This window comes from Pteropus vampyrus, unplaced genomic scaffold, assembly GCF_000151845.1.
Source record: "Pteropus vampyrus isolate Shadow unplaced genomic scaffold, Pvam_2.0 Scaffold63, whole genome shotgun sequence".
Classification (NCBI taxonomy): Eukaryota; Metazoa; Chordata; class Mammalia; order Chiroptera; family Pteropodidae; genus Pteropus; species Pteropus vampyrus.
In genome coordinates this window covers 2,014,029-2,041,703 of record NW_011888844.1, presented here as the reverse complement: position 1 = coordinate 2,041,703, position 27,675 = coordinate 2,014,029, and the positions used below count along the sequence as shown (strand labels likewise).

Here is a 27,675-nt window from a genome sequence, read left to right as displayed (position 1 = left end):
GATCTCCTTTTCCAATTTTCGTATATGTGCTGCCGAAGTGAGCACAGGATCTCCTTTCAAAGGCTCAATAGTATTTCATAATTGTTTTGTTTTATTGGAATTCTAGTCAATTTAGGTTAGAGCATTATAAATGCATTGTAATGAAAGGTAGTATGGTATAATATGACGAACACCAGGATAGTAGTCAAACGACCTGTGTGCAAGTCCTAGATTTTCCACTAACTGATGACATGACTTCAGGCAAAGTCATTAGACTTTAGTTTCTTCAACTGCAAAATAAAGGAATTAGGCTGGATCATCTCTATAATACTTCTCAGCGTTTCCCTAAATGAAAATTCAAATAATAACATGCAATTATACCACTTATCCATAATAAGTATTTTTCATTTCACTTCCAGCATAAAAACAGTTCTTTTCTGTGACCTTTTTTTAATGAACACATATTGAGATTTAATTTATATATCAGGAATCCATCCATTGTAAATGTAGAATCCAATGATTTTTTAATAAATTTTATAGAGTTTTGCAACCATAACCATCACTAAAATCCAATTCTAGAATATTTTCTTTACTTCAAATAATTTTCTTTAGTTCATTTACAGTCAATCCCCACTCCCACCTCCAAATCCAGATAACCACCCATCCAATTTCTGACTATATAAATTTGTGGTTGCCGGGAATTTCATGTAAATGGAATCACACAATATTTTGTCTTTTGTATCTGTGATAGAGAGAATCTTGCACTGATCTATTTTTATTTTATTAATTAGGACATTAACATTACATTTCTAGTTTATTTTTTGCCTTTTGTTTTTTTTTGAAATGTTTTATTAAAATATAGCTAACATACAATATTGTATTAGTTTCAGGTTTATAACACAGTTATTCAACATTTATATACCTAAAGAAGTGATCACCATGATATGTCCAGCAACCATCTGACACCGTACAATGCTACAATATTATTGACTATATTCCCTATGACTTTTTTGTCTTATACGTAGAAATTTGAACCTCTTATACTTCTTCACTTCTCCCCTTTTTTAAATTTTTTAATTACAGTTGACATTAAATATTATATTAGTTTTAGATGTACAGCATAGTGGTTAGACATTTATATAATGTACGAAGTGATTCCCCTGACTATTCTAGTACCCACCTGGCACCATATACAGTTATTACCATATTATTGACTATATTCCCTATGCTTTACATTCCCTTAACTATTTTGTAACAACCAATTTGTACTTCTTAATCCCTTCACTTTTTTCATCCTGCCCCCAGCTCCCTAACCATCTCACAACCATCAGGTTGTTCCCTCCATCTATGAGTCTATTTCTGTTTTGTTTGTTGTTTATTTTGTTCTTTAAATTCTACATATAAGTGAGATCATATTGTATTTATCTTTCTCTGTGTGACTTATGCACTTAGCATAATACCTTCCAGGTCCATCCATGTTGTCACAAATGGTAAGGTTTCATTCTTTTTTATGGTCAAGTAATATTCCATTGTATATATCTACAACTACTCCCTTATCCATTCATCTATTGATGGATACTTGGATTGCTTTCATATCTTGGCTGCTGTAAATAACGCTAGAGTGAACATAGGAATGCATATATCTTTTCAAATTAGTGTTTTGGATTTCTTCAGATAAATACCTGAAGTGGAATCACTGGTCATATGGTAGTTTCAATTTTCTGAGGAACCTCCATAATGTTTTCCATAGTGGCTGTACCAATTTACCATCCCATCAATAGTACATACACAAGGATTCCCTTTTCTCCACATCCTTGCCCACACTTGTTTTTCGATTTATGTTGATAGCCATTCTGAGAGGTATGAGATGATATCTCATTGTGGTTTTAATTTCTCTGATGAGGTATGAGATAATATCTCATTGTGGTTTTAATTTGCATTTCTCTGATGATTAATGATGTTGAGCATCCTTTCATATGTATGTTCTCTTTGGAGAAATGTCTGTTCAGGTCTTCTGCTCACTTTTAATTGGATTGTTAGGTTTCTTTTGGTATTAAGTTGCATGAGTTCTTTATATATTTTAGATATTAACCCCTTATAAGATATATTATTGGTGAATATTTTCTCTCATTCAGTAGGTTGTCTGTTTTGTGGTAGGTTTCCTTGCCTGTGCAAAAACCATTTCGTTTGATGTAGTCCTATTTGTTTTTGTTTTTTTTTTTATTTTCCTTGCCTGAGGCAACATATCAGGAAAAATATTACTAAGAGCAATGTCAGAGGGTTTACTGCCTATGCTTTCTTCTAGGAGATTTATGGTTTCAGATCTTACATTTAAGGCTTTGATCCATTTGAATTTTTTTTGTATATGGTGTAAGAAGGTAGTGTAGTTTTATTTCTTTGTATCTGTCCAGTTTTCCCCAAACCATTTATTAAATAGACTGTAAAGACTTCATTGTATATTCTTTCCACCGTTGTCACAGATTAATTGACTATATAGGCATGGATTTATTTCAAGGCTTTCTATTCTGTTTCATTGATCTATGTGTCTGATTTTATGACAGTATCATGCTGTTTTGATTACTATAGCCTTGTATTATGGTTTGATATCAGGTAGTGTGATACCTGCAACTTCGTTCTTCTTTCTTAATATTGCTGTGGCTATTTGAGATCTTTTGTGGTTCCATATAAATTGTAGGATTATTTTTCAAGTTCTGTAAAAAATGCCATTGATATTTTGATAGGGATTGCATCAAATCTATAGATAGCTTTAGGTAGTATGCACATTTTAATTATATTAATTCTTCCTAGCCATTAGCATGGTATATGCTTCCATTTATTTGTATCTTCTTCAATTATTTTCAGTGTCATAATCTTCCAAGTACAAGTCTTTTACCTCTTTGGTTAAATTTATTCCTAGACATTGTTTGATGCAATTGTAAATGGGATTGTTTTCTTAATTTCTCTTTCTGATAATTCATTATTGCTGTATAGAAATGCAACTGATTTCTGAATATTAATTTTATATCCTGCTAATTTACTGAATTCATTTATCTGTTATAACAGGTTTTGGGTGGAATCTTTAGGGTTCTCTATGTATAGTGTTGTGTCATCTGCAAATAATTATAGGTTTACTTCTCTTTTTTTCCAATTTGAATGCCTTTTATTTCTCTTTCTTGTCTGATTGGTGTAGCTAAGACTTCCAATACTATATTGAATAGAAGTAGTGAAAGTGGACATATTTTTCTTGTTCCTGATAATTAGAAAAACATTTTTAGCCTTTCCACATTGAGTTTAATGTTAGCTTTTGGTTCGTCATATATGGCCTTTATCATGTTGAGGTATGTTCCCTCAATTCCCACTTTGCTAAGAGTTTTTATCTTAAATGGATGCTGGATTTTGTCAAACACTTTTCTGCATCTATTAATATAATCATATAATTTTTATCTTTCAATTTGTTAATGTGGTATATGACAATAATTGATATACAGATAAACCAACCTTGCATCCAAAGAATAAATCCAACTTGATCATAGTGTATGATATTTTAAACATTTTTCTGATTTCAGTTGTTAATATTTTGTTCAGGATTGTTTTCCAGCTTTATTAAAATATAATAGACAATGAGTTGCTTGTATTTGCATTGTACAATTCAATAAGTTTTTTCGACTATAATTGGCATACAATAATATATTAGTTTCAGTTGTACGGCATAGTGATTAGAGATCTATATCTCACAAAGTGATCCCCCACTAAATCTAGTAACCCTCTTCCTCACTACGTATTTATTACATTATTAACTATTTTCCTTATGCTACATTTTATATCTCCATGACTATTTTGTAGCTATCTATTTGTACTTTTTAATCCTTTGCCCTTTTACACCTTCCTTCCAACCCCCTTTCAATTTCTCTGTATGTGAGTTTGTTTCTGTTTTTGTTTTGTTTGTTTTGTTCTTTAGATTCCATATGTATGTGGAATCATGTGATATTTGTCTTTCTCCATCTGACTAACTTCTTTCAGCGCAATACCTTCTAAGTCTATCAAGGCGATATTCTTTTCCATCCCCTTCCTTTTAGTGTGTACAGGTCTTCTAATCTGAAGTGAGTCTCTTATAGGTAACCTATGTAAGGGTCTTATTTTCTTATCCATTCAGCCACCCTGGAACACTTAATTCTTTTCCATTTAAGGTACTCATTGATAGGAATGTAGTTATTACCATTCTGCATTCATGTTTTTGATACATGTGTTTTCCTTCTTAAAGAAGTCCCTCCAACATTTCCTGTAATACCGGCTTGGTGTTGGTAAATTCTTTTTGCTTATTTTTGTCTGGGAAGCTCTTTATCTGTGCTTCAACTCTAAATGATAGCTTGCTGGATAAAGTATTCTTGGTTGTAGATCCTGGGTTTTCATCACTTTGAATATTTTGTCCCATGCCCTTCTGTTCTGCACAGTTTCTTTTGAGAAATCAGCTGCCAATCTTATAGACGCTCCCTTGTAGGGAACTAACTACTTTTCTCTTGCTGCTTTAAAGTTTCTGTCTTTGTATTTAACCTTTGGAATTTTAATTATAATGTGTCTTGGTGTGGGCCTCTTTGGGTTCATCTCTTTTGGGATTCTGAGCTTTCTGGTGTTGTATGTCTATTTTCTTCATAGGATAGGGAAGTTTTCCAACATTATTTCATCAAATAGTTCAACTACTTGTTCCCCTTCAGGGACCCCTATGACCTGAACATTTTTACATTTAATTTTGTCCCATAGGCTCCTTAAATTATTATTATAGTCTTGACTTCTTTTTCCTTGCCATTATAATTGTGTGTCCTTGGTTTACCCTTCTTCTATATTGGTAGTTCGTTGCTCTTCTTTGTCCACCCTGTTTATTCCCTCTAATACACTCTTCATCTCAGATAATGTGTTCTTCATTTCAGACTGGTTTCCTTTTATAATTTTTATTTCCATTTTTATGTTTTTTTTATCTCTTTCTTAAAGTTCTTACTGATTTCATCTACACTTCCCCTAAGTTCATTGAGCATCTTTATAACCAGTACTTTGAACTCTGCATCTGTTTTCTTATTTGACTCCATTATTCCTGGATCTCTGTTTTGTTTTTTCACATAGTTTCTGTTTCTTCGTCTTTCATTTTGGCTGCCTTTCTGTGCTTGTTTCTATGTACTAAGCAAAGCTCCTACATTTCCCAATCTTATTAGCATGGATTTGTGTAGTAGGTGTCCAGTGGCACAGTCCTGAGAGGGGTTCAGCTGCAGGCCAAGTTTATCCCCAGCCTGTTCTCCTCCAGGGTCACCTGTTAAGAATCAGCAAGCAATCCACAGATGCTATGCTTATAGTTGCCTCAAGAGGCCATGACTGAAACTGAGGCGAGCTGCCACCAGTGTGAATCTTGGGGTTGGGTCAATAAGGAGCACCAGACTCACCAAGGATACAACTGAATGTGGCTTGGGTGGGGCCAGAAGTTGAGGGAGGTGGAGTTTCAAGGAATCCTTTTGGCAGAGTGACCTTTGTTATCTAGTTCAATGAGGTCTCAGCTGTGGCAGCTCTGAGTCAGCACTTTGGGAAGGGAGGAGGGATCAACAGAGGAACAATGAATACCACCATCACTCCTGCCCAGGAGAAAACCTCACTTCTGGCCCTCACTTGGACAACTCAATGCCCCCCTGTAAGTCTCTGGTGCCCCACCCCCCTCCACTCCGAGCAGCCAACCTGCCGCTGGTGCTCAGAGTGAGCAAGTCTATCACTGCAAAAGTCTGGCTGTGGACACAGTATCTTTAAGAGGTGTCTGCAGCTACTGGCTGCCACTGCCGTAGCCTCTGTTCCATTCATCTGCTGGAGACCACATCTTTGCCCCCTCCTACCTTCTACTGTTGCAGGTTGATTAATTATTTCTCTCCCTAGTTGTAATGCTTCTGTTCATCTAAATTCCAGGTGACTTTGCTTGCTATTTGTTCCGTGTTTCTGTCCCAACTTTGATAGGGTTGCAAAAAGGATGAGCAAAGCCTCTATCATATGCCTTTTTTTTTTCTTCTGTTGTTGAGGAGTTTTGCATTTACGTTCATCAAGGATATCAGCCTATAGTTTTCTTCTTTTATAATATCTTTGTCTGGTTTTGGAATCAGGGTAATGTGGCTGCATAAAAAGATTTAGGAAGCCTTCCTTTCTCTTGATTTTTTTGAAATCTTTTGAGAAGAGAAGGTGTTAATTCTTCTTTAAATGTTTGGTAAAATTCTTCTATGAAGCCATCCTGTCCATCTATGACTTTTGTTTTTTCTGAATTTTTTGATTATTGATTCAATTTCGTTGGTGGTATTCGATCAGTTCAGATTTTCTGTTTCTTCTTGACTCAGTCTTGGGGGATCATATGTTTCAAGGAATGTGTCCATTTCTTCCGGATATTTCCATTTGTTGGCATATAATTGCTCATAATATTTTCTTATAATCCTTTGTATCTGTGGAGTCCATAGTTACTTCTCTTTCATTTTTGATTTTATTTGGGTCCTCTCTTTTTCTTGATTAGTCTGGTTAAAGGTTTATCTTTCTTCTTTCTTTTTTTTTTTTTAATCATTTTAAAGAACCAGCTCTTGGTTTCATTGATCTTTTGTATTGTTTTTCGGTCTATATTTCATTGATATCTACTCAGATCCTTATTATTTCCTTCCTTCTATTCACTTGGGCTTTGTTTGCATTTCTTTTTCTAGTTCTTTTAAGTGTAAGGTTAGATTGTTTGAGCTTTTTCTTGTTTCTTGAGGTAGGTCTGTATTACGATAAATTTCCCTCTTAGGACCGCTTTCACTGTGCCCCATAGATTTTGAGTTGTGTTTTCATTTTCATTTGTCTCTCGATATCTTTTGACTTCTTCCTTGAACTCATTGTTAACCCATTCATTGTTTAGTAGCATGTTGTTTAGCCTCCATGTCATTGTGTATTTTCCAGGTTTTTTCTGGTAGTTGTTTTCTAGTTTCATACCACTGTGGTCGGAGAAGACACTTGATATGACTTTGGTCTTCTTAAATTTCTTGAGACTTATTTCATGGCCTAATGTGTACTCTATCCTGGAAAATATTCCATGTGCCCTTGAGAAGAATGTATATTCTGCTGCTTTTGGGTGGAACATTCTGAAAATATCAATTAAATCCATCTGGTCTAGTGTGCCATATAAGGCTGTTTCCTTATTTATTTTCTGTCTGGAAGAACGGTCCAATGGTCTCAATGAGGTATTTAAGTCTCCTACCATGAGTTATTTATGTCAATCTCTCCCTTTATGTCAGTCAATAATTGCTTTATATATGTAGGTTCTCCTACGTTGGATGCATATATATTTACTAGGGTTATATCCTCTTGTTGGATCGATCTCTTTATCATTATGTAATGCCCTTCTTTGTCTCTTATTATAGCCTTTGTTTAAAAGCCTATTTGTCTGATATAAGTATTGTTACCCCAGCAGTTTTTATTTCCATCTGCCTGAAATATCTTTTACCATCTCTTTACTTTCAATCTGTGTTTGTCATTTGATCTGAGGTAGGTCTTTTGTAGAAAGCATATGTATAGTTTTTGTTTTCTTATCCATTCACCTACTCAACGTCTTTTGACTGGAGCATTTAATCTGTTTACATTTAAAGTGATTATTGATAGGTACATAGTTATTGCTATTTTATTATTCCTATTTACGGGTTCCTCTCCCTTTTTACAGAAGTCTCCTTAACATTTCTTGTAATTCTGGTTTGTTGGTAATGAATTTCTTTTGCCTTTTCCTTTCTGAGAAGCTCTTTATCTCATCTTCAATTTTAATTGATAGCCTTACTGGGTAGAGTAGTCTTGGTTGTAGGTTATTTTTTTTTTCATCACTTCGAATATTTTGTGCCAATCCTTTCTGGTTGCAAAGCTTTGTTGAAAAATTATCTGATGTTCTTATGGAAGTACCTTTTTAAGTAACTAGCTGCCTTTGTCTTGCTGCTTTTAGGATTCTTGCTTTGTCTCCAACCATCAGCATTTTAATGATGATATGTCATTGTATGAGTCTGTTTGGATTCCTCTTGTTGGGGACTCTTTGCACTTACTGGACTTGTATGTCTATTTTTTTCACCAGGTTAGGGAAGTTTTCTGTCATTATTTTTTCAAAGGTTCTCAATCCCTTTCTCTCTCTCTTCTACTTCTGGTACTCCTATAATGTAGATCTTATTTGATATTATTCTAGAGGTATCTTAAACTTTCATTTTTTTGATTCTCTTTTAATTTTGTTCTTCCAATTCTATGTTTTTTGATACTTTGTCTTCAAATTTGCTGATTTGATTCTCTACTTCATCTACTCTACTGTTGATTCCTTCTTGTGTATTCTGCATTTCAGTTTTTGTATTCTTTATTTCTGACTGGTTCTTCTTTGTGGTTTCTGTGTCCTTTTTTATACTTGCTATCTCTGTTGAAGTCCCCACTGAGATCATCTATTCTCGCCCTAAGTTCATTGAGCATTCTTGTAACCAGTGTCTTGAACTCTGTCTTTGGTAGGTTGTTCGCTTCTCTTTCATTAAGTTTTTTTCTGGACTTTTCTACTGTTTTTGTGTGTGTGTGTGTGTGTGTGTGTGTGTGTGTGTGTGTGTGTGTGTGGCATGTTTCATTGTTTTCTCATTTTTGTTAATTTTCTGTGTTTGTTTCTATGTATTAGGAAGATTTATTACATCTCCCAGGCTTAGCCAGGTGGCCTTATGTAGTAGGTGTCCTGTGTGGCCCAGTAGCTCAGTTTCCCTGATCACCTGCATCTAGAGGCTCTTGTTTTGTTCCTTGTATGTTTGTGTGTGTTCTCCTGCTGTAGCTAAGCCTTAATTGCTGTTAGCACATCAGTGGATGGAAGTGACTCTCTGGCTGACTGGCTTTGGGAATTGGCCACACCCACAGGGTATGAGATGTTATGTAGCAGTCTCATGTAACTGTTGTGACCACCCTTTGTGTGTGCTGCTTATGGGGCTAGTCAAATGGTGCTCTATTGTGATCTGATGCCAGCCTTGAAAGGGGCTCCCATGTAGGCCAAGGTCAGCTGCTGCCTTTGATTGTTCAGGGCTTCCTGGTAGGAGCTACTAAGTGATTCATGGATGGTTGCTGTCTATGCTGGATATGGAGGCTAGTGGGAGAAACACACTGCGAGCTGAAGTTGGTTACCCCTAGTACTGGGTCTGGAGAAGCTTAACAAAAGGACCAGTATACCTCAAGGCCTGGGGCTACCTACCAGCTATGCATGTGACTCTGCAGCTGGAAGAGCCTTTGAGTGGTATGCAAGTTGGGTAGGGTGAGGGACCAGGGAGTCACTGGGATAATGCAAACAAATTTCACCTGGCCAATGCAGAGTCAATTTTCATGCCAGTACTGAATCTGCTGCTTCTTCTTAAAGTCTCACATTGCAGCAATGCCAGTCCCTGTCATCCTCAGACCCTCAGACCCTTGTGACCTACTTGAGATGCTGCACCAGTTTTCAGAAGGAAGTGGTGTCATTTTCTCAATGGTCTCATAGAAGTTGAGTAAAAATTCCTCTCATATGAAACATCTAAAATGGTCAAAGGTATATAAGTGGACAATAGAATTGTGGTACCAGAGAATGGGGTGGGGGGCAGGATATGGGGAGTTGTTCAAAACGAATAAGGTACAGTTGTATAAGTGGAGTAAGTTCCAGAGATCTGCTGAGTAACATACGGCCTATAGTTAGCAATAAGGGATTGTACACAGAAAAACTTGTTAAGAGGGTAAATCATGTTAAGCGTTCTTAACACTAAATCAAGGACACAAGGAATCTTTTGGATGTGATGGATATGTTTATTACCTGGATTGTGGTGATAGTAACAGGAGTATATACATATGTCTAAACTCACCAAATTGTATATATTAATTACGTGCAGTTTTTGTATGCCAATTATACATCAATAAAGTGGGAAAATAAAATAAAAATTTAAAAATGAGTTTGAGAAGCCATTGAATTGGGAGTTTAAGGGGTTCTTTGTAAAAGCAATCGCTTGAGTGAGGGAGGCAACCCAATTGCAGTTGATTGTGTAATGAAAGGACTATAAAAGCTGTTAGTATTGAGAGAACCATGTATTCTCTCTCTCTTTTCCAACATTTGTTATTAATATTAATGAAAATAATAACAGAGAATTTAGTGTACACTAAATTGTGAAGCAGGAAAAAAGGAAAAGCTACTACACCATTTTCAAGATCCTTCTTTCTAATCTAATTGGTCCATGAATCCGTTTCTGTATAATATTAGTCTTTACTAAATTGCATGTGCCTGGGAATACTTAAGTATTTTCAGTGATTCCTGAATAGCTCTTTAGAGAATGATGGTTGGCAGCTATTTAAGGGATAGTGGGGAAGTAAGGATTTGTGTGTTTTTGTGGGTGAGTGGGAGAGCTGTGAGGAAATATTCTGATAAAAGGATTAAATTCCTAGGGAGAGTTTTATTCTCCAACTTCCACCTCCCCACCTAAAAGTGGATTTTAAAAAATAAGTAATTCGTGGAAAAGAAAGTTAGTTAATCTTAAGTTTGCTAATGGACCACTACTCCTATACTGGTATCTTTGCCATTTAACAGTGTGTTTTCTAGACAGCTGGCATAGTAATTAAGACCTAATGAGGAATGGGAGAGAACTTAATGCATGAATCAAAAAACACTTGATAGGAAGCGAGATTGCCTAGAATTCCTCTCTGTGGCTTATTTTTCACAGCTTCATGGTAACCTTTTCATTCTCATCAGAAATTACACCAAGAAAACATAAAAGAAAAGAGCTTTTTTTTTTTTTTTACTGTTTTCTACTAGTTCTGTCTTATTTGCTCCTTTATTTTGCTGATCGGGGATAGTAATCTGAGCAATTTAACTGTGTGATCCTTTTGTGATGATTAAGTGAATTGTATCTTCTTGCCTACATTAATATCATACCTTTAAAATGTACTAAAAATATTCTTTTCCAGTTATGAAAATGTAGTTAAATGTATGTTTGCTTTGACAGTTCCATTGACTACATCTTAGAGATAGACAGAATAATCAGAGTAGCTGCCCATATTGTTTGAAAAAACTAACTCGAAATTTGCTGTCTTTTATAATATAGTTGTTGATTCAACAGTGTTAGTCTTCTAAATGTCTAAGAAGAAAAAAAGAAATGTCTTTAAATCAAGGCTTGCATTTTATATGTTAAAACCAATTAAAAATAACATTAAAAGTTTCTATAAAAAGTCTGCAAGCAAAAACAAGGATATTTTTTTTAAAACAAAGTAATAAATAGGTTTAACCAGTCACCCAAAAGTGCTGTTGGTCTTTCAGCCATTTCAATTCCATTCTTTTGCTTTTGAGAGAGTCAGTATTTCCCTGATACAGAACTTCTGACTTACCTCTAACTCCCACTTTCTACTTCCCACCTTCACTTCTCCCATTTCCTTTTTCTTTCCCCGTGTGGAATTTAAGAGAAAAGAAATGTGGTCAGCATTGATTTAAAAATAAAGAAAAATAACTTGGCTTTACCCTACACCTAACTGCAAACTCTAGCAAAAGTAATAGATGACTCAGTTCCTTAATTTCAAGTTCTGTGTCTACCAAAATATATTTATGTTTGAGCAGTTTTAAAGATTTTTACTACTCTGGGAAGCAAATTGTTTAAAGTATAGGAACAATTAACATCTATAATGTTAAATTATAACAAAACCTCTTCTCAGCCATATTGATTATGTGGGTGTGCACATGAAATATAAATTTATGTACAATTACTTAGTGTGAGCCTATAGCCACCACATAGAATGACCTCTAGAATTTTCACTGATTAATAAGTCCACCTATTTGCTTGTTTTCCAATTAGCAGAGCTGCTTGTCTTGAAGAATAACCAGACACATTGACAGTATGTTAGCTTTCAAATTTTCACTAATGTGGAAGCTATCTGTAAGCAAAAGAAAACATGCCTTATTTAGCTATATCATTTTACACCTTTTTATTTTAGAAATCCTTGATTTTTTAAATTTATATCTTATAAAAAATAATTAACCATGCTTGAATATGTTGCTAGTAAAGCAGAACTGTATACAAAGCAAGGGAGAATGGAAATATAAGGCAAGCCCAGAAAGAATGATACCAGTAATAATCTTGTTGATAAGCAATATAACCCTTATTCTGAGAGTACCAGTACTAATATCAACTCTGAAACTACACCTAATAATAGTTTCCCCTCCCTTCATTTAATTTAATTGCTGATTAGATAGGTTTTTAAATGCTTGTGATTTTAAATGTCTAAAGAACAAATAGATAATAGTTTCTTCTGTCTAGGAACCATTCTTTTACTAAAAAAAATAAACTGAATTTATAGTGAACTTTGCATTAAAACTCTGGTAACATTTCCCTGAATATCTTAACTTCTAATTCTCTATGTACTCATATGTGAGTTCCTGGATCAGCCCTGTTTTCCTCTTCATCATCCCCCATGTTCATACAAGGTGCACCTATATGTCTTTCCATGGAAAGGAATGGACTTGGAAAAATCTTAAGAGGGCTGATAAATATTTTTGTTCCGCTTTCTATGGTGAAATAAAATGTTGGTTGCCAAGGGGTTAAAAACTTCTACTGTTATTTATGCAAATAATCTCCATAACATGGCTATGCAGAAAGAACAGAGAGAAACATTGTTGTCCTGCTTTTCTAAGAATAGAGGTAGGGGTAATTTAAAACAGGGAATTATCTTGTAGATACCCTACATGTGAACTAGCTATTTTCCTTCGCTCAGCACAGAGCTTAGTAGACTGGTTTCTCTGAATTAAATTTTTTTTCTCGTTTTTTCTTTTTTTTCTCATTTTTAGAATATTGAATTTTGATCATAAAAGAAATACATGTTCATTATATAAAATACTGGGAAATACAATAAAAATTTTGGAAATAACCCTACCCCTCAGTGATAACCATTCTTAAAATGGGGTGAAGAAATATTTTTGCCATTGTTTCTCTTTGCATATATACAGGTGTTTGCGTGTTTGCGCACATTCAAAAACACGTCTTTTCACAAAATTGGAAATGTACTATATTTATAGCTTTGTACTATGTATTTAAAAATTACTGTTATCACTTTTCTCTTATTACAATGAGCAGTGCATGTTTATTTTAAAAATATATTTTAAATATAAAAGAGCAAATAGAAGAAAATAAGAATTAGCAAAATAAATAAAATTAAACAAAAAGAAGAAAAATAAATATTGTGTGGAATTCTATCTAGAAAAAATAATGGCAATGTTTTGGTGTAAATAGTCAGTCTTCTTTTTCTCTATATGTACACTTTTGTTTACAAAATTAGGATCACCGTGTACCGATATAGTAGGTTTTGGCACCTTCATTTTTTCACTTTCCAATATATCATGAATATTTTCTTTATTATCAACTATTATTCTACTTCATTTTTAGTAGTTTCATAGCATTTATTATAGAGATAGGTCTGAAATGATTTCTTCAATCCTCCATTGTTAAGCATATAGGTAACTTCCATTTTTCTATTATAAACAACACAATGGTGACCATCCTCATACTTGTACCTATCCACACTTATTTCCCTAGAACACATTTTTATCATCAAAGTATTTATGAAGTGAATTTGCCATTTGTGTCTTTTTTTTTTTTAGTGAACAATTTTTATTGAAACCCTCAAAGATTAAAGAGGACCAAATGGTGAGTTTGGGTACCATAACAGAAAATCTCACCTAACTGTACCATCATTCTCAGTAATGAACAAACCTAAATGCACAAAATTCAAATTCTCTTGTAATTGCTACAAGTGAATGTAAATTTTACAATAGAAAAATCATTTAAGTGATCTTGAAGAAAGCATTCTCAATAAAGTTTTGAAAAATAAACAATGAAATCATGGTCTTTTTTTTTTCTCTTTTCTATAGAAGAGTCCAATGAAGTGGTTCCAAATGAGGCAAGAGCTCATAAGGAGGAGGACCACCATGCAATAGCTACGGATAATGTGGTATGTACATTTTGAAAGACTTGCTCATTACATGATAGATTTCAAGGTTATGTTTCCAGTTGGTGACAATTAGCATTGTCTTGCTCTACTTTGCAAATGAAAACAGATCTGTTACCAATGAAATTATGTATCTTTGAGATTTACTAAATGAAATTTAATGCACTGTCATTTGAACCTCATTTTTTTTTTAATTTAGGAGCTTTGCATCTATAAAAACCTAATGGTTACTACACATATGACATTTTATACATAACAAGTTATTTTTCTTCAACACATTTAGCAAAGAGCAAATTTCTTTTCATTTGACAGATGGCAGAATTAAAACAGAGTTTATCCTGAGATTATGAAGGAAGCCTTTGTTAATTCTGGGACTTATATTCAGGGATACATGATTCCAAGGTCTATGTTCAGACCATATTTATCTAATGTACTGTGTTTGGTATCTTTTCTTTTCTTAGCTAAATTGAACTCTATTATATTAAAAATTGCAGTAATGAGGGAAAGACAGTATTAAGCAATTGCATAGCAGGCAGAGACAGGCTATGTGTGGATTAAACTGGGTTTTGTAAAAATATAAACATTATCAGTACATAAAGATGACCTCTTAGTAGCTATTTTAGCAGCATCTGTTTCTATTCTGACTCTATCAAATAATACAAAAATCAAAATGATATTAAAGTCAGACAAAGGCAAATGTCATTGTACTGTTGTTTTTGCTTTTGAATAAGTGTTTTGTGCTTGATTGCAACCTTTAAAAAATGGTATCTACAATGGATTTTTCTGTTACAAAATGTCTGTAACTTCAAGATTTACCCTGGCTTTCATTACAAACATTTATCTGACACTATAATCCTACTACATCTCCTTAATAAAAGTTGAGCACATGAAATAACAGTTTTTGTTAATTTTTTGTTAAACATCAACAATATATAACAGTGTTTTCCACATATAGGATATAGTTTAAGATTGCATTTTATTAACTTTAGTCCTGTTCTAAGTTAATGTTTGACCTTTCTAACACTAAATTCAACGGGTGCATAGAAAAACAAGCTTTTATTTTGGGGCAAAGTCATGTTTTCATTATATAGATAATTGTTTTCCACAATTATTAATTGTACTAATATTCTTAAATCCCACCAAGTAATAATCTTCTCTGCTCTAGATTTGAATTACACTATACAAATTATATACAATTATTTAAAAATTGGAAACTCTTTTTCCCTAAGGACACATTCATTTTTTCTTTAGCCTGAATTTCTCTGCACTGGCTCTCTCCTCCAGTAAACATTTGAAGATAATGAATGAAGTCATGGTGTAGGATGACTGACAGTCACTTAGGTACTTAATTTTTCAAGAACAATTGATTTTCAGATACAAAGCTCCAAAATTTCAAAGGTTGATCTTCTCTGCCTGTAGCTTTTGAGTGCCTCCAGTTATTCATGGATAACAAATCACAAAGACATATAAGACCTATTTATATGCACAAATCTATACACTGGCCTTTGGTACCGTTGTCCCTGGATAACTTAACTCCTTTTTCCTGGAACCAATCCAAATATATAGAGAATCTAAAGAATAAAATTTAAAAAGCATCAAATCTAAGTTCTGGTGAGAGCCAGATTAAGCCCTAAGTTTATATAGTCATTATAATAGAAAACAAAACATTCGATTCATCTCCAGGCAGCTGTAGAAAGCAACTTCATTGCAGCTGTCCTCTTGACTCAGAAGCCTGCAGGTCATGAATCCTGTTATGGTATTATATTCTCATAAGCAATATATAAAATATGATCATTCTAAATTTTTTTTTGCAATTTTTAATATTGCTGGGTAGGAAGCTTGATTTCAAATTCTGCCTATGACATGTTGCTATTAATGTGCTTTAATGTGCTCATTCTTAAAAAACTGCTTAGTGATTATAGCTTAACTTTTCTCTTTTTAAAATTTTCTTTTGGGTTTGCAGGATTTAAATATGTAAAAGTGCTTTTTCTTGACTGGGTTTTTCATATGCAACAGAAAAATTTAGTACTTAATTTGCTTTTGATTTTATTAAAAAAAAAAAACTTTCCATGATTAGATAACTTGCCTTGACCTCATGGTTGAAGCTTATTGGTCATTCTTTTCATCATTGTTAAGCTGTTTTGTTTTTTCTTTTGACAAATACTTAATTAGTACCTACTGTGTGCAAGATACTGTACAAACAATGCTGTACCTTAACTCTAAAACTTTTTGCTGTTTAAGTCTCTCTCTCTTCCTTCTTACTGTCTAATGATGGAAACAAGTCACTATGCTATTTTGATCATTACATCATGCAAGTCTGCTTTCAATTGTCTAGCTAATGGAGTGCAGTAAATAAGTAAATAAGTGAATATGTTTTAAAATTGTATTTGACTTTGAAATGCATGTCATATGTTGACATTTTACATTACATGTTGCAAAGAGGTGTATGGGTACTTAAAAAGAAAGCCCTTACGAACAATTAGGTATAATTACCATTACAAACATACTCTTACAGGAAGCGATTTTCCTGTCATTGGAGGGTGCTATTTAAGCAGAATTTGAATGCTATTTTTTTTTCAGGGATATTGCGAAAGGATTTTTTTTTATTTCCTATTTTAAATAGTATTGCAGTAATTTTGTATTTACTAAGCATTCATCAATTAAAGGTAGAAGGAAGTGGCTCAGACACACAGTAGGTGTAATATTGAGGATCCAGTGGGTTATCAGAGTTTATTCCCAAAACTAGACTAAATAATGCCATCACTTAAACTAAGCATTGAATGTATGTGCCCTATACATTGTTGAGTATAGTGATGATGATCAGGTATATATTTATAAAAACTTCACCTGTGTTACAGAAAATAGAAATTATTGACGATGAAGAAAGTGACATGATAAGTAATTTGGAAGTAGAACAAGTGAATTCTCTCTTGGATTATAAGGTAAAAGTAATTTCAGATTTTGAATTCATTAAGAGAAGGTGTTAAATGAGGTGGCCTTTTACAGCACTTATGTACTAGTTTATTTCACTCCCATTTGATAAACATCCTGGGATTCCACATGTGACTCCCTAAGACAACTTGGATATCCTTCAGCACTTTAATTAACGCTGGCTGATTTAGTGGTTACAGTAGTAAGCATAGTGTTTGCTAAGTGTGAGTAGATATTGATGGTATATGAAAAGGTAAGGTAGTGCATAGTGGTGGTTAATGTGAAATTTATAACAATGCTTTTTTAAAGTCAATGTTCACTTTTAAATGGTGGTAAAGGGAAAAAAAGTCCAGATTTTTTTCTTTGCTAATTTTATCTCAAATTGCAACTTCTGAAGACCACTCTTTTGTCTTTTTTTTTTAATTTAAGTATAGTTGGTATACAATCTTATATTGGTTATATTAGTTTCAGGTGTACAATATAGTGATTCAACATTTTTATACCTTATAATGTGATCACTTCACTAATTCTAGTAATCAATTGTCACTGTGCAAACTTATCGCAATATTATTGACTATACTCCCTTTCCCTTTTCATCTCCTTTCTGGTAACCATCTCTTTGGTCTCTGTTTCTATGAGTCTGTTTTGGTTTTGTTTTGTTTGTTCGTTGGTTTTTTTTTTTTTTTAGATTCCACCCATAAGTGAAACCAAACAGTATTTTGAAGACCATTTTTTAAAAATATAATACTATATCTGTTTTAGAAGTTTAAAAACATTCCTTAAATCAAATACAAAATCAGTATGAATAGAATGTACTTTTCTTAATGGTACTTGTTATTAAACTTGAAAGGCTTACTTTGATATGCCATATAAGCTATCAGTATATATGTTAATATGTTTTCTGCATACATGTGTAATTGCTTTCCCCTTGTTCATCAGTATCCTATCTCACAAGGCAACTTTAGGATCTTCTGAAATTTTGGCCATACAATCTTTCCATACAATCATTCTTTCTTTGAATATCATAAGAGTTCAAAGCAGAGACTAATACTTAGATATTAATGGAAAATAACATTTAATCAGAAAAGACAACAGCTGTCATTTTCTCATTCTTTTCAATTTTACTATAATTGAAAGTTATGTCATTCAAGAGATTCTATTTTCCAAATGTTCATAACATGTAAGACTTTAAAATATTGGTCATTGTAAACACAGGAGAAAATTATCTTTTGAAATTTATTTTCTAAGTGATCAAGAGCACAGTAAAATTCTATATTTAAACTGTATTTCCAACTAATAAAATTATAAATTTGTTAGTTCTGAAGTATAAGAAATAATTCTAATCTCTCTTACATGATCATATAATATTTCTAAATGCCCAGTTCAGAATTAAAATGGCTCTGCAAGCCACCAATTGGCACAGGCTATGGAAACTATAGACGAGAGGACTAGATTGCACAGCTGTTAAGTGTGCTCCACTTAGCACTCTCAATCAGTTCAGATATGGTCGGGCCCAGAACTCTGAGGATTCTTTCTAGTACCTTTCTGCTCTGGTGTTCCAACCTACTTGAGAAGAATTTGAAGCTGAAGACCAGAGCACAGCAGATTGTCCAGCCCAGAAATATCAAGTAACATTTTCATTGAATTCTAAAGGATATTTAACGATATACTGTTTTATACTGTGGTAAAAGCTGTGGGAACAAGGGATCTTTCACCACCTTATTAAGGATGTCTTTTATAATACATCAGTATCCTATATAAACTTCCTTAACTCTCAAAAATCAGCACCTATATAGAAAAAAATATATTTTTATAATCATTATTAAAAATATTTCAGTTCACCTACTCTGAGTTTTGTTACCTTAATTCTAAACTAAGGGTAAGTGAAACTTCATATAGCAGTTCTCATTGCTGATTTCAAGACGTTGATTTAAAACAGACTTATCAGCTTGGAAATTTAATCTTTCTTCAGAGAACATTGGTGTACTCTATTTGCATATGCATGTTAGTATTCCTTGTTTTGGGATCAAAATCATTTTGTTAGTTTCTAAGTATATTCATCATAACATTCTCTAAGGAAGAGACTTATTTATCTATGTATTATCTGTTCCTAGCACAAAGGTGTCAAGTGACTAGTTCTTGAGTGAGTGAATAAAGTATAATTGGAAGTACATTTAATATTATTAGGCAAGAATTCATTTATATAAAATCAGTTAAGACAAGAAGCTGGGTCATTATAACTTTTTTCCCACACGAAATTAAACAATCTCCCATTACTCTTGGGATTCACTGTAGCAAAATAGAAGAATGTTTCTGATATATATTTGCTAATTGTTATTGTGCAACCATCAATGCTCAGTTTGGAGTTTCTGACTGAGATATATTACTAGAAATCCATATTACTAGGAGTTCTAACTAACCCAAAATGCTTATGAGACAAGTTGATGAGTTCAGTCCCTGAGGCATAAGTAACTATGTCATAAAATAATGCCTCAGGCTTGGCAATCATTAATAGCCTGCTTAGGAATCAAAGCTCCTATCCACATGAAGCCTTGAATGTTCCCTGCAATCATTTTGGATAATTGGCAAAGCTTACTGGGAATGTAGGGAAAATTTTAACAAGAATAATGAGCTAGATCTTGTCTTCTGAAATTCAGTTAACTTACTAGTTCCTCTCACAAACATTCTATTTAGGAAAATCTCTAAAGTATACATAAATTACTGCCTATAATCTATAAAGTGTTTACTAGGCCTACAAAAAGCAGATCTAAGAAGAATATGTCTGCAATATTAAATTATCTTAAAGCTGTTTATGTTTTTCAAACAGTGCATAAATACTGAAGAGGAATATTCTCATGAGAAATTAGAGATCTGCATACCAAAACATACTTCATGACTTTTGCAAATGCGAATTAATGTTTTTAAAATGCTTTTTAATGGACTGCGAGTGCAGCTCAAAAGGATTATGCATTCAAAGGAGACACTAAGATAATGATAGGCACCTATTTGAAAAAAGACTTCCTGGTCAGCATTTTATTAATACTATTGTTCTGATAATTAATATAAAAAATAGGATTAGTCAAATGTATTAAGGCAAGAGCATGCTGAATTTTATTATAATGTCTAGTTCTAACTTAGATTGCTGAAGAGTGCTTTTGGACAAGGAATTTAGCTTGAATCATCAGATGATTCATTTGATATTAAACGGTCTTAAATAGAAACAATTTTATTAGGTAAAATAAGTTCTAAACTAAGCTGATTAAAAAAAGTTGATGCAGTAAACATGTCATAGATTGAATATGATTAACACAACGGTATTCTCTCAACTGAAACAACAAAAATGCTCATAGAATTAATGAATTCTAATGTCTTTTATGAAGCTTTTTAAACAAATGCCACTAAAACTCCTGCTCTGCTGTTTGAGACCAATTCTCCAGCTTCGAAGAATACTCAAAACTTATTTTCATGTTTCTTTGACACAGGGGTTGGCTAATAATTTATTTAGATATTTGAACCATGTTTTTGATATATAATTTTCATACAAAGAAAATTCACCTTCTTATACAGTTAGATGAGTTTTGACAGCTAGATACAGTTGTGTAACCACGACCAAAATCTGTTTATTCATCTGCTGATGATCACTTGTGTTGTTTCTGGTTTTTGACTATTATAAAGTTCCTATGAATATTCGTGTATGTCTTTTTGAGGATATGTGTTTTCATTTCCCTTCGGTAAAAACTTAAGAGTAGGATTGCTGAGTCAGATGGTAAGAGTATGTTTAATTTTATTAGAAACTGCCAAAATATTCTTCAAAGTGGATGTGTCATTTTACACTCCCACTAACAATGTATGAGACTTCTAATTGGCCCACATTCGCACCAGCTCTTGCTATTGTCAGTCTCTTTAACTTTAGCCATTGTAGTATGTTAGTAGTAGCATCTCATTGTGGTTTTAGTTTGCATTTCCTTAATAATAAATGATATTAAGCGTTTTATTGTGTTTATTAACCCTTCATATATCTTCTTTCATAAAGTGTGTGTTCAAATATTTTGCCTGTTTTTTATTCTGTTTCTGGTCTTATCATTGTATTGTAAGAGTTCTTTATGTGTTCTGATTATAAGTCCCTATCAGATATGTGATATTTACAAATACTTTTTCCCAATATGCAGCTTGTATTTTTATTTTCTTAGCAGCATCTTTTGAAGGCCAAAGAGGTTTTTTTTTTTTTTAATATTTTATTTTGATGAAGTCTTTAAGTTTCATGCTTTTTGCATCCTCTTGAAGAATCTTGGCTTCTAAGCCAAGGGCACAAAGATTTTTCTCCTCCGTTTTCTCATGAAAGTTTTATAGTTTTACTTTTTACATTTAGGTCTATGATTCATTTCTTGTTAAGTTTTGTATATGATGTGAGATAAGGGTTTTTTTTTTAATATTGATTTACAATTGTTTAACCATTGCTCTTTAAAAGACTATCCTTTCTTTGTCCATTAAATTAACTCAGTGTATTTTTTTTTAAAGTCAATCAAATATATATTTCTGGACTTTCTGTTATGTTTCACTGACCTATATGTCCACCCTTTTACCAATACCATACTTTCTAGATTTCTTGATTACTATAATTTTAATAGTAAATCTACTCAGAGCACCTTTATGGCTATTATCTTGTTTGAGCATTTAACTCTCAAAGCTAGACTTACCAAAGATTACTAATATCATATCAATTTTACTGATGAGTAAACAGAGTGACAGAGAAGTTAGTTGACCTGCCCAAGTTTACACAATTATCAACAATCTTGGCACTAAAATCCTCCCAAATCCTAGTCTACTGTTTTTCCCTACACAACTAGCAAAAATAGTGAAGGGAGACTTGGTCTCAAATTAGTGGTTTACAGTGGTACATTTGGAGATATTTTCTGAATAATAGACTTTTACATAAAGGCAGAGAGGGGAACGCTCAACAAACTAAGTCTTAGTAATTATTACTTAGACAGTCTTAGTTATAAATTCGGTATCTCTTTGGTACAAAATAATTTTTAGTTCTCAGCATTTGGCATTGTAATTCAGAATTTCTGCATTTGCAGGTGCTCTTTACTTGGGGTTAATTGAACTCTCTATATTCTTAATCTTAATCCAAATGCTAATTAGGTTTAATATAAGAAGAGTCTTCCAAGGGGAGGGGAACTGTTTCTTGATTTTTCTCTTACTGGAATTTATTTGATTGAATTTTTGAACTTGCAAATATTTTTCTATTGGTGATTTGCTTAAAAGGCAGCCTTTGAGTAGCAGAATAACTTCCTTCCGTGCTTTATATTTCTTTATGCTAAAATTTTATCTTCCTCATTGTCCCTCTCTTTTGATTGCCTTTTTAGAATTTTATTGTGTATCAATCATATACAGTCTTAGGTTTGCATAAGATAATTATATTGTTTGATGTTTTCTTCTTCAGAATGAAGAAGTCAGATTCATTGAAAATGAGCTAGAAATTCAAAAGCAAAAATACTTTAAACTTCAGACGTTTGTTAGAAGCTTGATACTAGCTATGAAAGCTGACGATAAGGAACAACAGCAGGTAGGTGCCAGAAGAGACTAGTAAACTGTAATGTATCATGTTGAAAAATGTCATGTTGCATTGGGTTTTTCATATATTTTTGTTTGTTTTTATATTTCATTTCTGCTGGCCATTAAAAAAGAATTTGTTACTTATGACCTTTTTGAGCACAGTTTTCTTGAGAATAGATATTCAAAATTTGTGTAAAGCTTTAATGGAAAATCAAAATAACTGATTAACATACTTTAATTCCAAGTTAGCCTTAAATAGGGAATTTTTAAAAATTAATTTTAAGGAAATTCTCAAAATGTTTGTGATGGCTACATTAACTGGAGAGACACATATCTGGGGGCCTTTCGTGAATGAAAGAGGTGAAGCGTTGCCTTTCTTCTGAATTTCAGTTATCTTCTAGCCCCTACTAGAGTTTACAAATGTTCAGATACCTTCTCTTTTATGAAATGTTGCTCATCACTAAAAAATAATGGAATTACTTTGTGAATTTTTCATGACCATGGTGCATCATTTCCTTTTCTCAATTTAACTAAAGTGTTTGATTCCTCTACCCCAAAGATGAAATTAATATATTGTTTACAAATTCCTCCCAAATTTTGTTTCTTATTTTTATGTGAAATTTGTATAATGATGTATTAAAATTGTTGAAAAGAATTATAATAAATGTTCCATTTAATAGTAAATGATTCCAAATTCGCCTCTGAGTTGTATATTGCCATGTTGATTCCTTGACAGAAAAGTTAAATATAAGTAGTATGTCACACAGGTAACCATTAACTATGAAGCAGTCTCAGAGGTTTTTATCCAGCAAGGAATCTCAAGAGTATAAAATTTCACCCCTTATATCCAAGCGACACTGCACGTACCATCCTAGATATCTCCAGGGAAAACGATTAGAGTCTTAGCATCTCACAATTCTCTCCTTTTTAAAAAAGAGAAAAATGTTTATATATTTCACCAAAGTACTCAACTACAAAATTTAAACTAAAAGAATTTATTCATGAAGCTTAACTAGCATGTATATTATGTAGCTAGTATCATGAATTTTGCTCTCCCATCACACACACACACACACACACACACACACATCCCAAGACAGTAGTCTTTAGTTATCTTTGCCAGCTTTATTTAAGACTATTGTTTTATTATATGATTTATGCAAATTCCATGGCATATTAAAATATGTTTGCTTTTTAGGAACCTACACTAAAGATTTTATAGAATGAGGTGGTGGTCTTGAATATGGTCCCAAGGGTATGGTAAATTTTAAATAATTGTAAAAAAAAAATTAGGTTCAACCATTGGAATAACTTGGAGTATGGTTCTGGTCTCAAAAGTCATAGCATGGTTTTGAATTCAGAATTAGAGGACCAGGTAAATAACAGTTGTCTATGTCTTTTGATATCTAAGAATAGCACACACATCACATTTTATTTTCTAATTTTCACATTATTCCTGGATCGATTCCTTCCATAAGACCACTAACAAATAAGAAAAGTAACTACTGTACTTTTAATTTTTCTCCTTCTCTTATACTTTTTTTCTAATAAAGGCTAATCAACTAAGATGTGGACAAAATGTTGACTAAGAAAAAGAGAAAGTTATACAAAAAATGTACTGAAAGTCATAGCCTATATAATTAGCACCAAATAGAAATGACTGATTTGATATTGGGTATAATGGATCTCAAAATATGGTCTCAAAATACAGAAGACACAAAAGTTATTTGGGCAATGTCTTAAATTACTCATTTAACACTATGAAATACTTACAGGTTTATTTCTAGAAGGCATTAAATTTATTCTACCCAATAAAAAAAGAACCATTGTGTCATTGGTTTCTTATTTTAAAAAAATCTTAAGTGTTTTTTTTATTAATCTTGATTTGGGTAAACTGAGTGAGATGAATGGTCTACAGAATATATTGCCTCAAAGAAGCAGTCTAGGCTTTAAAAGTATATGATATTGCCTGACTGAAATATTATATTACTCAAAGGTTTTTAAACCATTAGCCATTTTAAGATAAAAATAATGTTACCAGCCCTGTACTAAGTCATTACTTATGATCTCTCTTCCCCTGATAATTCACTATGTGATCCTAGCCAGATCAATTTGCTTTTCTTGAATTTCAATTTCTCCACTTTGCAAGGAAGATAAGAATGGTTAACATTATGGAATTTGACATTCATACCTTAGGGGCAGGAATAAGTGTTATAGAGACTGATGATATATTTAGGAAATGCTTTGATCTCTTGAGGAGAGTGGTACTAGGTCAGACTCTGAAGGTAGATTAATGAAGAAACTGTAGTAAATAAATCAATTGTATTAGTGTCCAAGAAAAAGGCAGTTCTAGCAATTAGCACACTCCAAAGATTTGTTCAGTGTGTCAGTGTTGTAATCCAGTAAGATACTGGAAAGAAAACATTTTAATTGGACCTTATCCATTAGTAGTGCCCTGTACTACCCCAAATATTAATGTTTTTCTATTTCAGGCTATATTCATTTTGTCAGTCAATTACATAAAATGCAACAACAAAGAAATAAATAGTAAAGGTTCTTTGATTTCAAGGTCTTCCCACTATAATTTAGAATGTCATTAAGTCTGCTTATCCACTTGCCTTTTCAATATTCTAAGCACATGTTCACTGAATGTTCACTGGAACATTTTGCCCTCTCTAACATAGCTTCTTCATAATTACAAAGTGAACTAAATCCAGTGATGTATTTCTCATAAACTATGATCATCCAATGTCACCTGGATTTGGTTAGTGGTAAACAACTGTTCTAGAAGAAAATGGCATTGTGTCCTGTTACCACAACATAGCACCTTAAAAAGCATGTAGTACCTTTAGGTGACTGCTTTGAAATTACTCTGAATTTCATCAAGAAATTCATGATCTACTTAACAGTATGAAATAAATAACAGCTATTCCTTCAGGATCAGTTGGCCTTTCCTTATGCAGCCTGGCAAAAGGGAGAAAGTTTCTAATCTTGCCTCTCTGCTATAAGACAAAAAGTATAGGATTTATAGCTGCCACTTCTTTTAACAAATAAGTAAATATTGTCTTATTTCAACAGTGAATTTCCTATGTTCTCCAACATGCTCTGTCTTTCTGTCCCTTAATTGAGTAGTGGCAAGCTTGCATTTGATTCTGTTACCTTGGTCCTTGTTTACCACTGCACTCAAAGCCTACACTGTAAGTAATACTGTTTAAAAATTTCCCAGACATGCTACATTATTTTTAATAGTGGGAACAGCAAGTCAGTAATTTAATTCACATTTTTTTTATGGTCAAGTAGGCATCAACACTGTCAGCCACGTGAAACTTGATTAATCATTTATTTCTCTGGTATGGACGCATGTTCTATAACCAGATGAAACAGTTACACCATGGCAAACTTCTTTCATGGCTCTCAGCTTATCTTAATTACTCCACCAGAGAAATGGGCAGCCCTCTAGATACATCATTACACAGCTAGATTCACTGGTTCAGCTGCACCTTGGTGGATGCTTGGCCATCTGCAGATATATAGGCATAGACTAAGAAAAGGAAAAAAAAATCACTTGGTCTTTTCAAGTTGTTAAAGTTTAAAGTAAAATAGCTGAGCTTCTTTCTTAATTGCTAAGTTCTTTCTCCCACTGAAGTACAAAATTACCTTTTGTAAAATACATTTTTTCTCTAAAAGACAGCATAGCTAGGCAAGAATATTTTAATAAGAAATATAATTTTAAAGCCCTTTAGCAGTAATCAGTGAACACTCAAAACTAGTATGGAAATCACTTATCTTAAACACTTCAAAGCACTTGGTGCAGAATAGTTGTTCATTTCTCTCCTGATTTCCCTTTTGTCTGAGGTTCCACTGTATGTAATCTACACTCTCAAGATCTAGCATTTTGTTATTTCCTTAATAGTATATAAAGAATTTATCTTTTAGGTAAGATATTGTATATGGTCCTGAAAGCAAAATGCTTCTTTTTTTTTTAAATCCGTAAGAATAAATCAACATGAGAGGATCACAACTATTAACATAAAATTGGAAAAGATCTGTCCACATACTAATTCAAAAAAATTGATTTTTCTGACTCAGGCACTGCTGTCAGATTTACCTCCTGAATTAGAAGAGATGGATTTCAATCATGCTTCGCCGGAGCCTGATGATACCTCATTCAGTGTGTCTTCTTTATCAGAGAAAAATGCCTCAGACAGTTTGTGATTTGTAGGGGGGAGGTATATGATACAGACTTGGCTGCCTAACAGGTGTGCATTTCAAGATAACTTCATTCTGTTGCCCTGAAATTCTTCAGTTGGAAAAACATGTTGAAACCAACATATTCTGTGAAGGATGGACAAGATATAATGGCTACAATGCAAAAAATATATATATATGAAATTTAAAAGCATTGTTTAAAAGTTTTTTTTTTTTCCAAACTGATGGAACTCTGAGAAGATAATTGTATTTAATTTTGAGCAATTTAGCTATGAAATGCATAACATCTAATTTCTGAAAAGTTTTTGTTTGGTTTTATAGAAGAATTTTAGTTTTAATAATAGTTTTGACCAGACACACAAAAATAAAGGTATTTCAACATTGCTTACCAAGTTACTAAAGCTTAATTATTATTTTTGTAGCCATTACATCTTCTTTCTTTCTCTCTCCTTCTCCTAACATACACTTTAACTCAGGAAAATGGACTGAAAATTGAAAACAAAATTTTAAAAATGATTTAACCTGGATGAGTCTTGGGAATTATTTTTCAACCCCTTGAAAATTTTACTTAAACTAATGGTTGAAACTGAGGTGATTCCTAGTATATAATTGTAAATTGTTGGTATTCGTTTATTATCTAACCCAAATATATGCGGGGAGGGGGAAAAGCACTAATGGAAAAGTAATTCACCAACATGAAGTCAAATAAATTTTTAAGTGTACAGAAACAAAATGTTGTAAGAGATTAGTCTTAATGGAAATTCTTCATTTCTACAAATGACAAATACTGATAAAACTTACATTCTACTAGTAAATTTGTGTAACTGAGTTAGATGAAATGTTGCACAACTATTACAAGTTTATCACCAGCGTCATGATATTTTTTTCAGTTCTTACGTTTTATGAAACAGGAATCAAGGTAAGCCATTAAGATCTTTTTTTTAATCTAGTCACTCAGCTTTGCCACAAAATTTACCTCATTTCCATGTGAAGCTTGTACAGAGCCATCAGCCAAGG

At 32.9% G+C, this 27,675-nt stretch overlaps 1 protein-coding gene across 1 annotated transcript in view; it reads left to right on the top strand.

Moving 5' to 3' along the window:
* The window catches only part of HDX (highly divergent homeobox), a 180,034-nt gene extending 153,327 nt beyond the window's left edge, over positions 1-26,707 (top strand). The window contains exons 7-10 of the mRNA XM_011361148.1: positions 13,883-13,962; positions 16,818-16,901; positions 22,337-22,459; positions 26,539-26,707. Of these exons, the coding sequence (XP_011359450.1) occupies positions 13,883-13,962; positions 16,818-16,901; positions 22,337-22,459; positions 26,539-26,664 (413 nt within the window). The 3' untranslated portion in view covers positions 26,665-26,707. The remainder of the gene's footprint in view (positions 1-13,882; positions 13,963-16,817; positions 16,902-22,336; positions 22,460-26,538) is intronic.
* Positions 26,708-27,675: the final 968 nt, after the last annotated feature.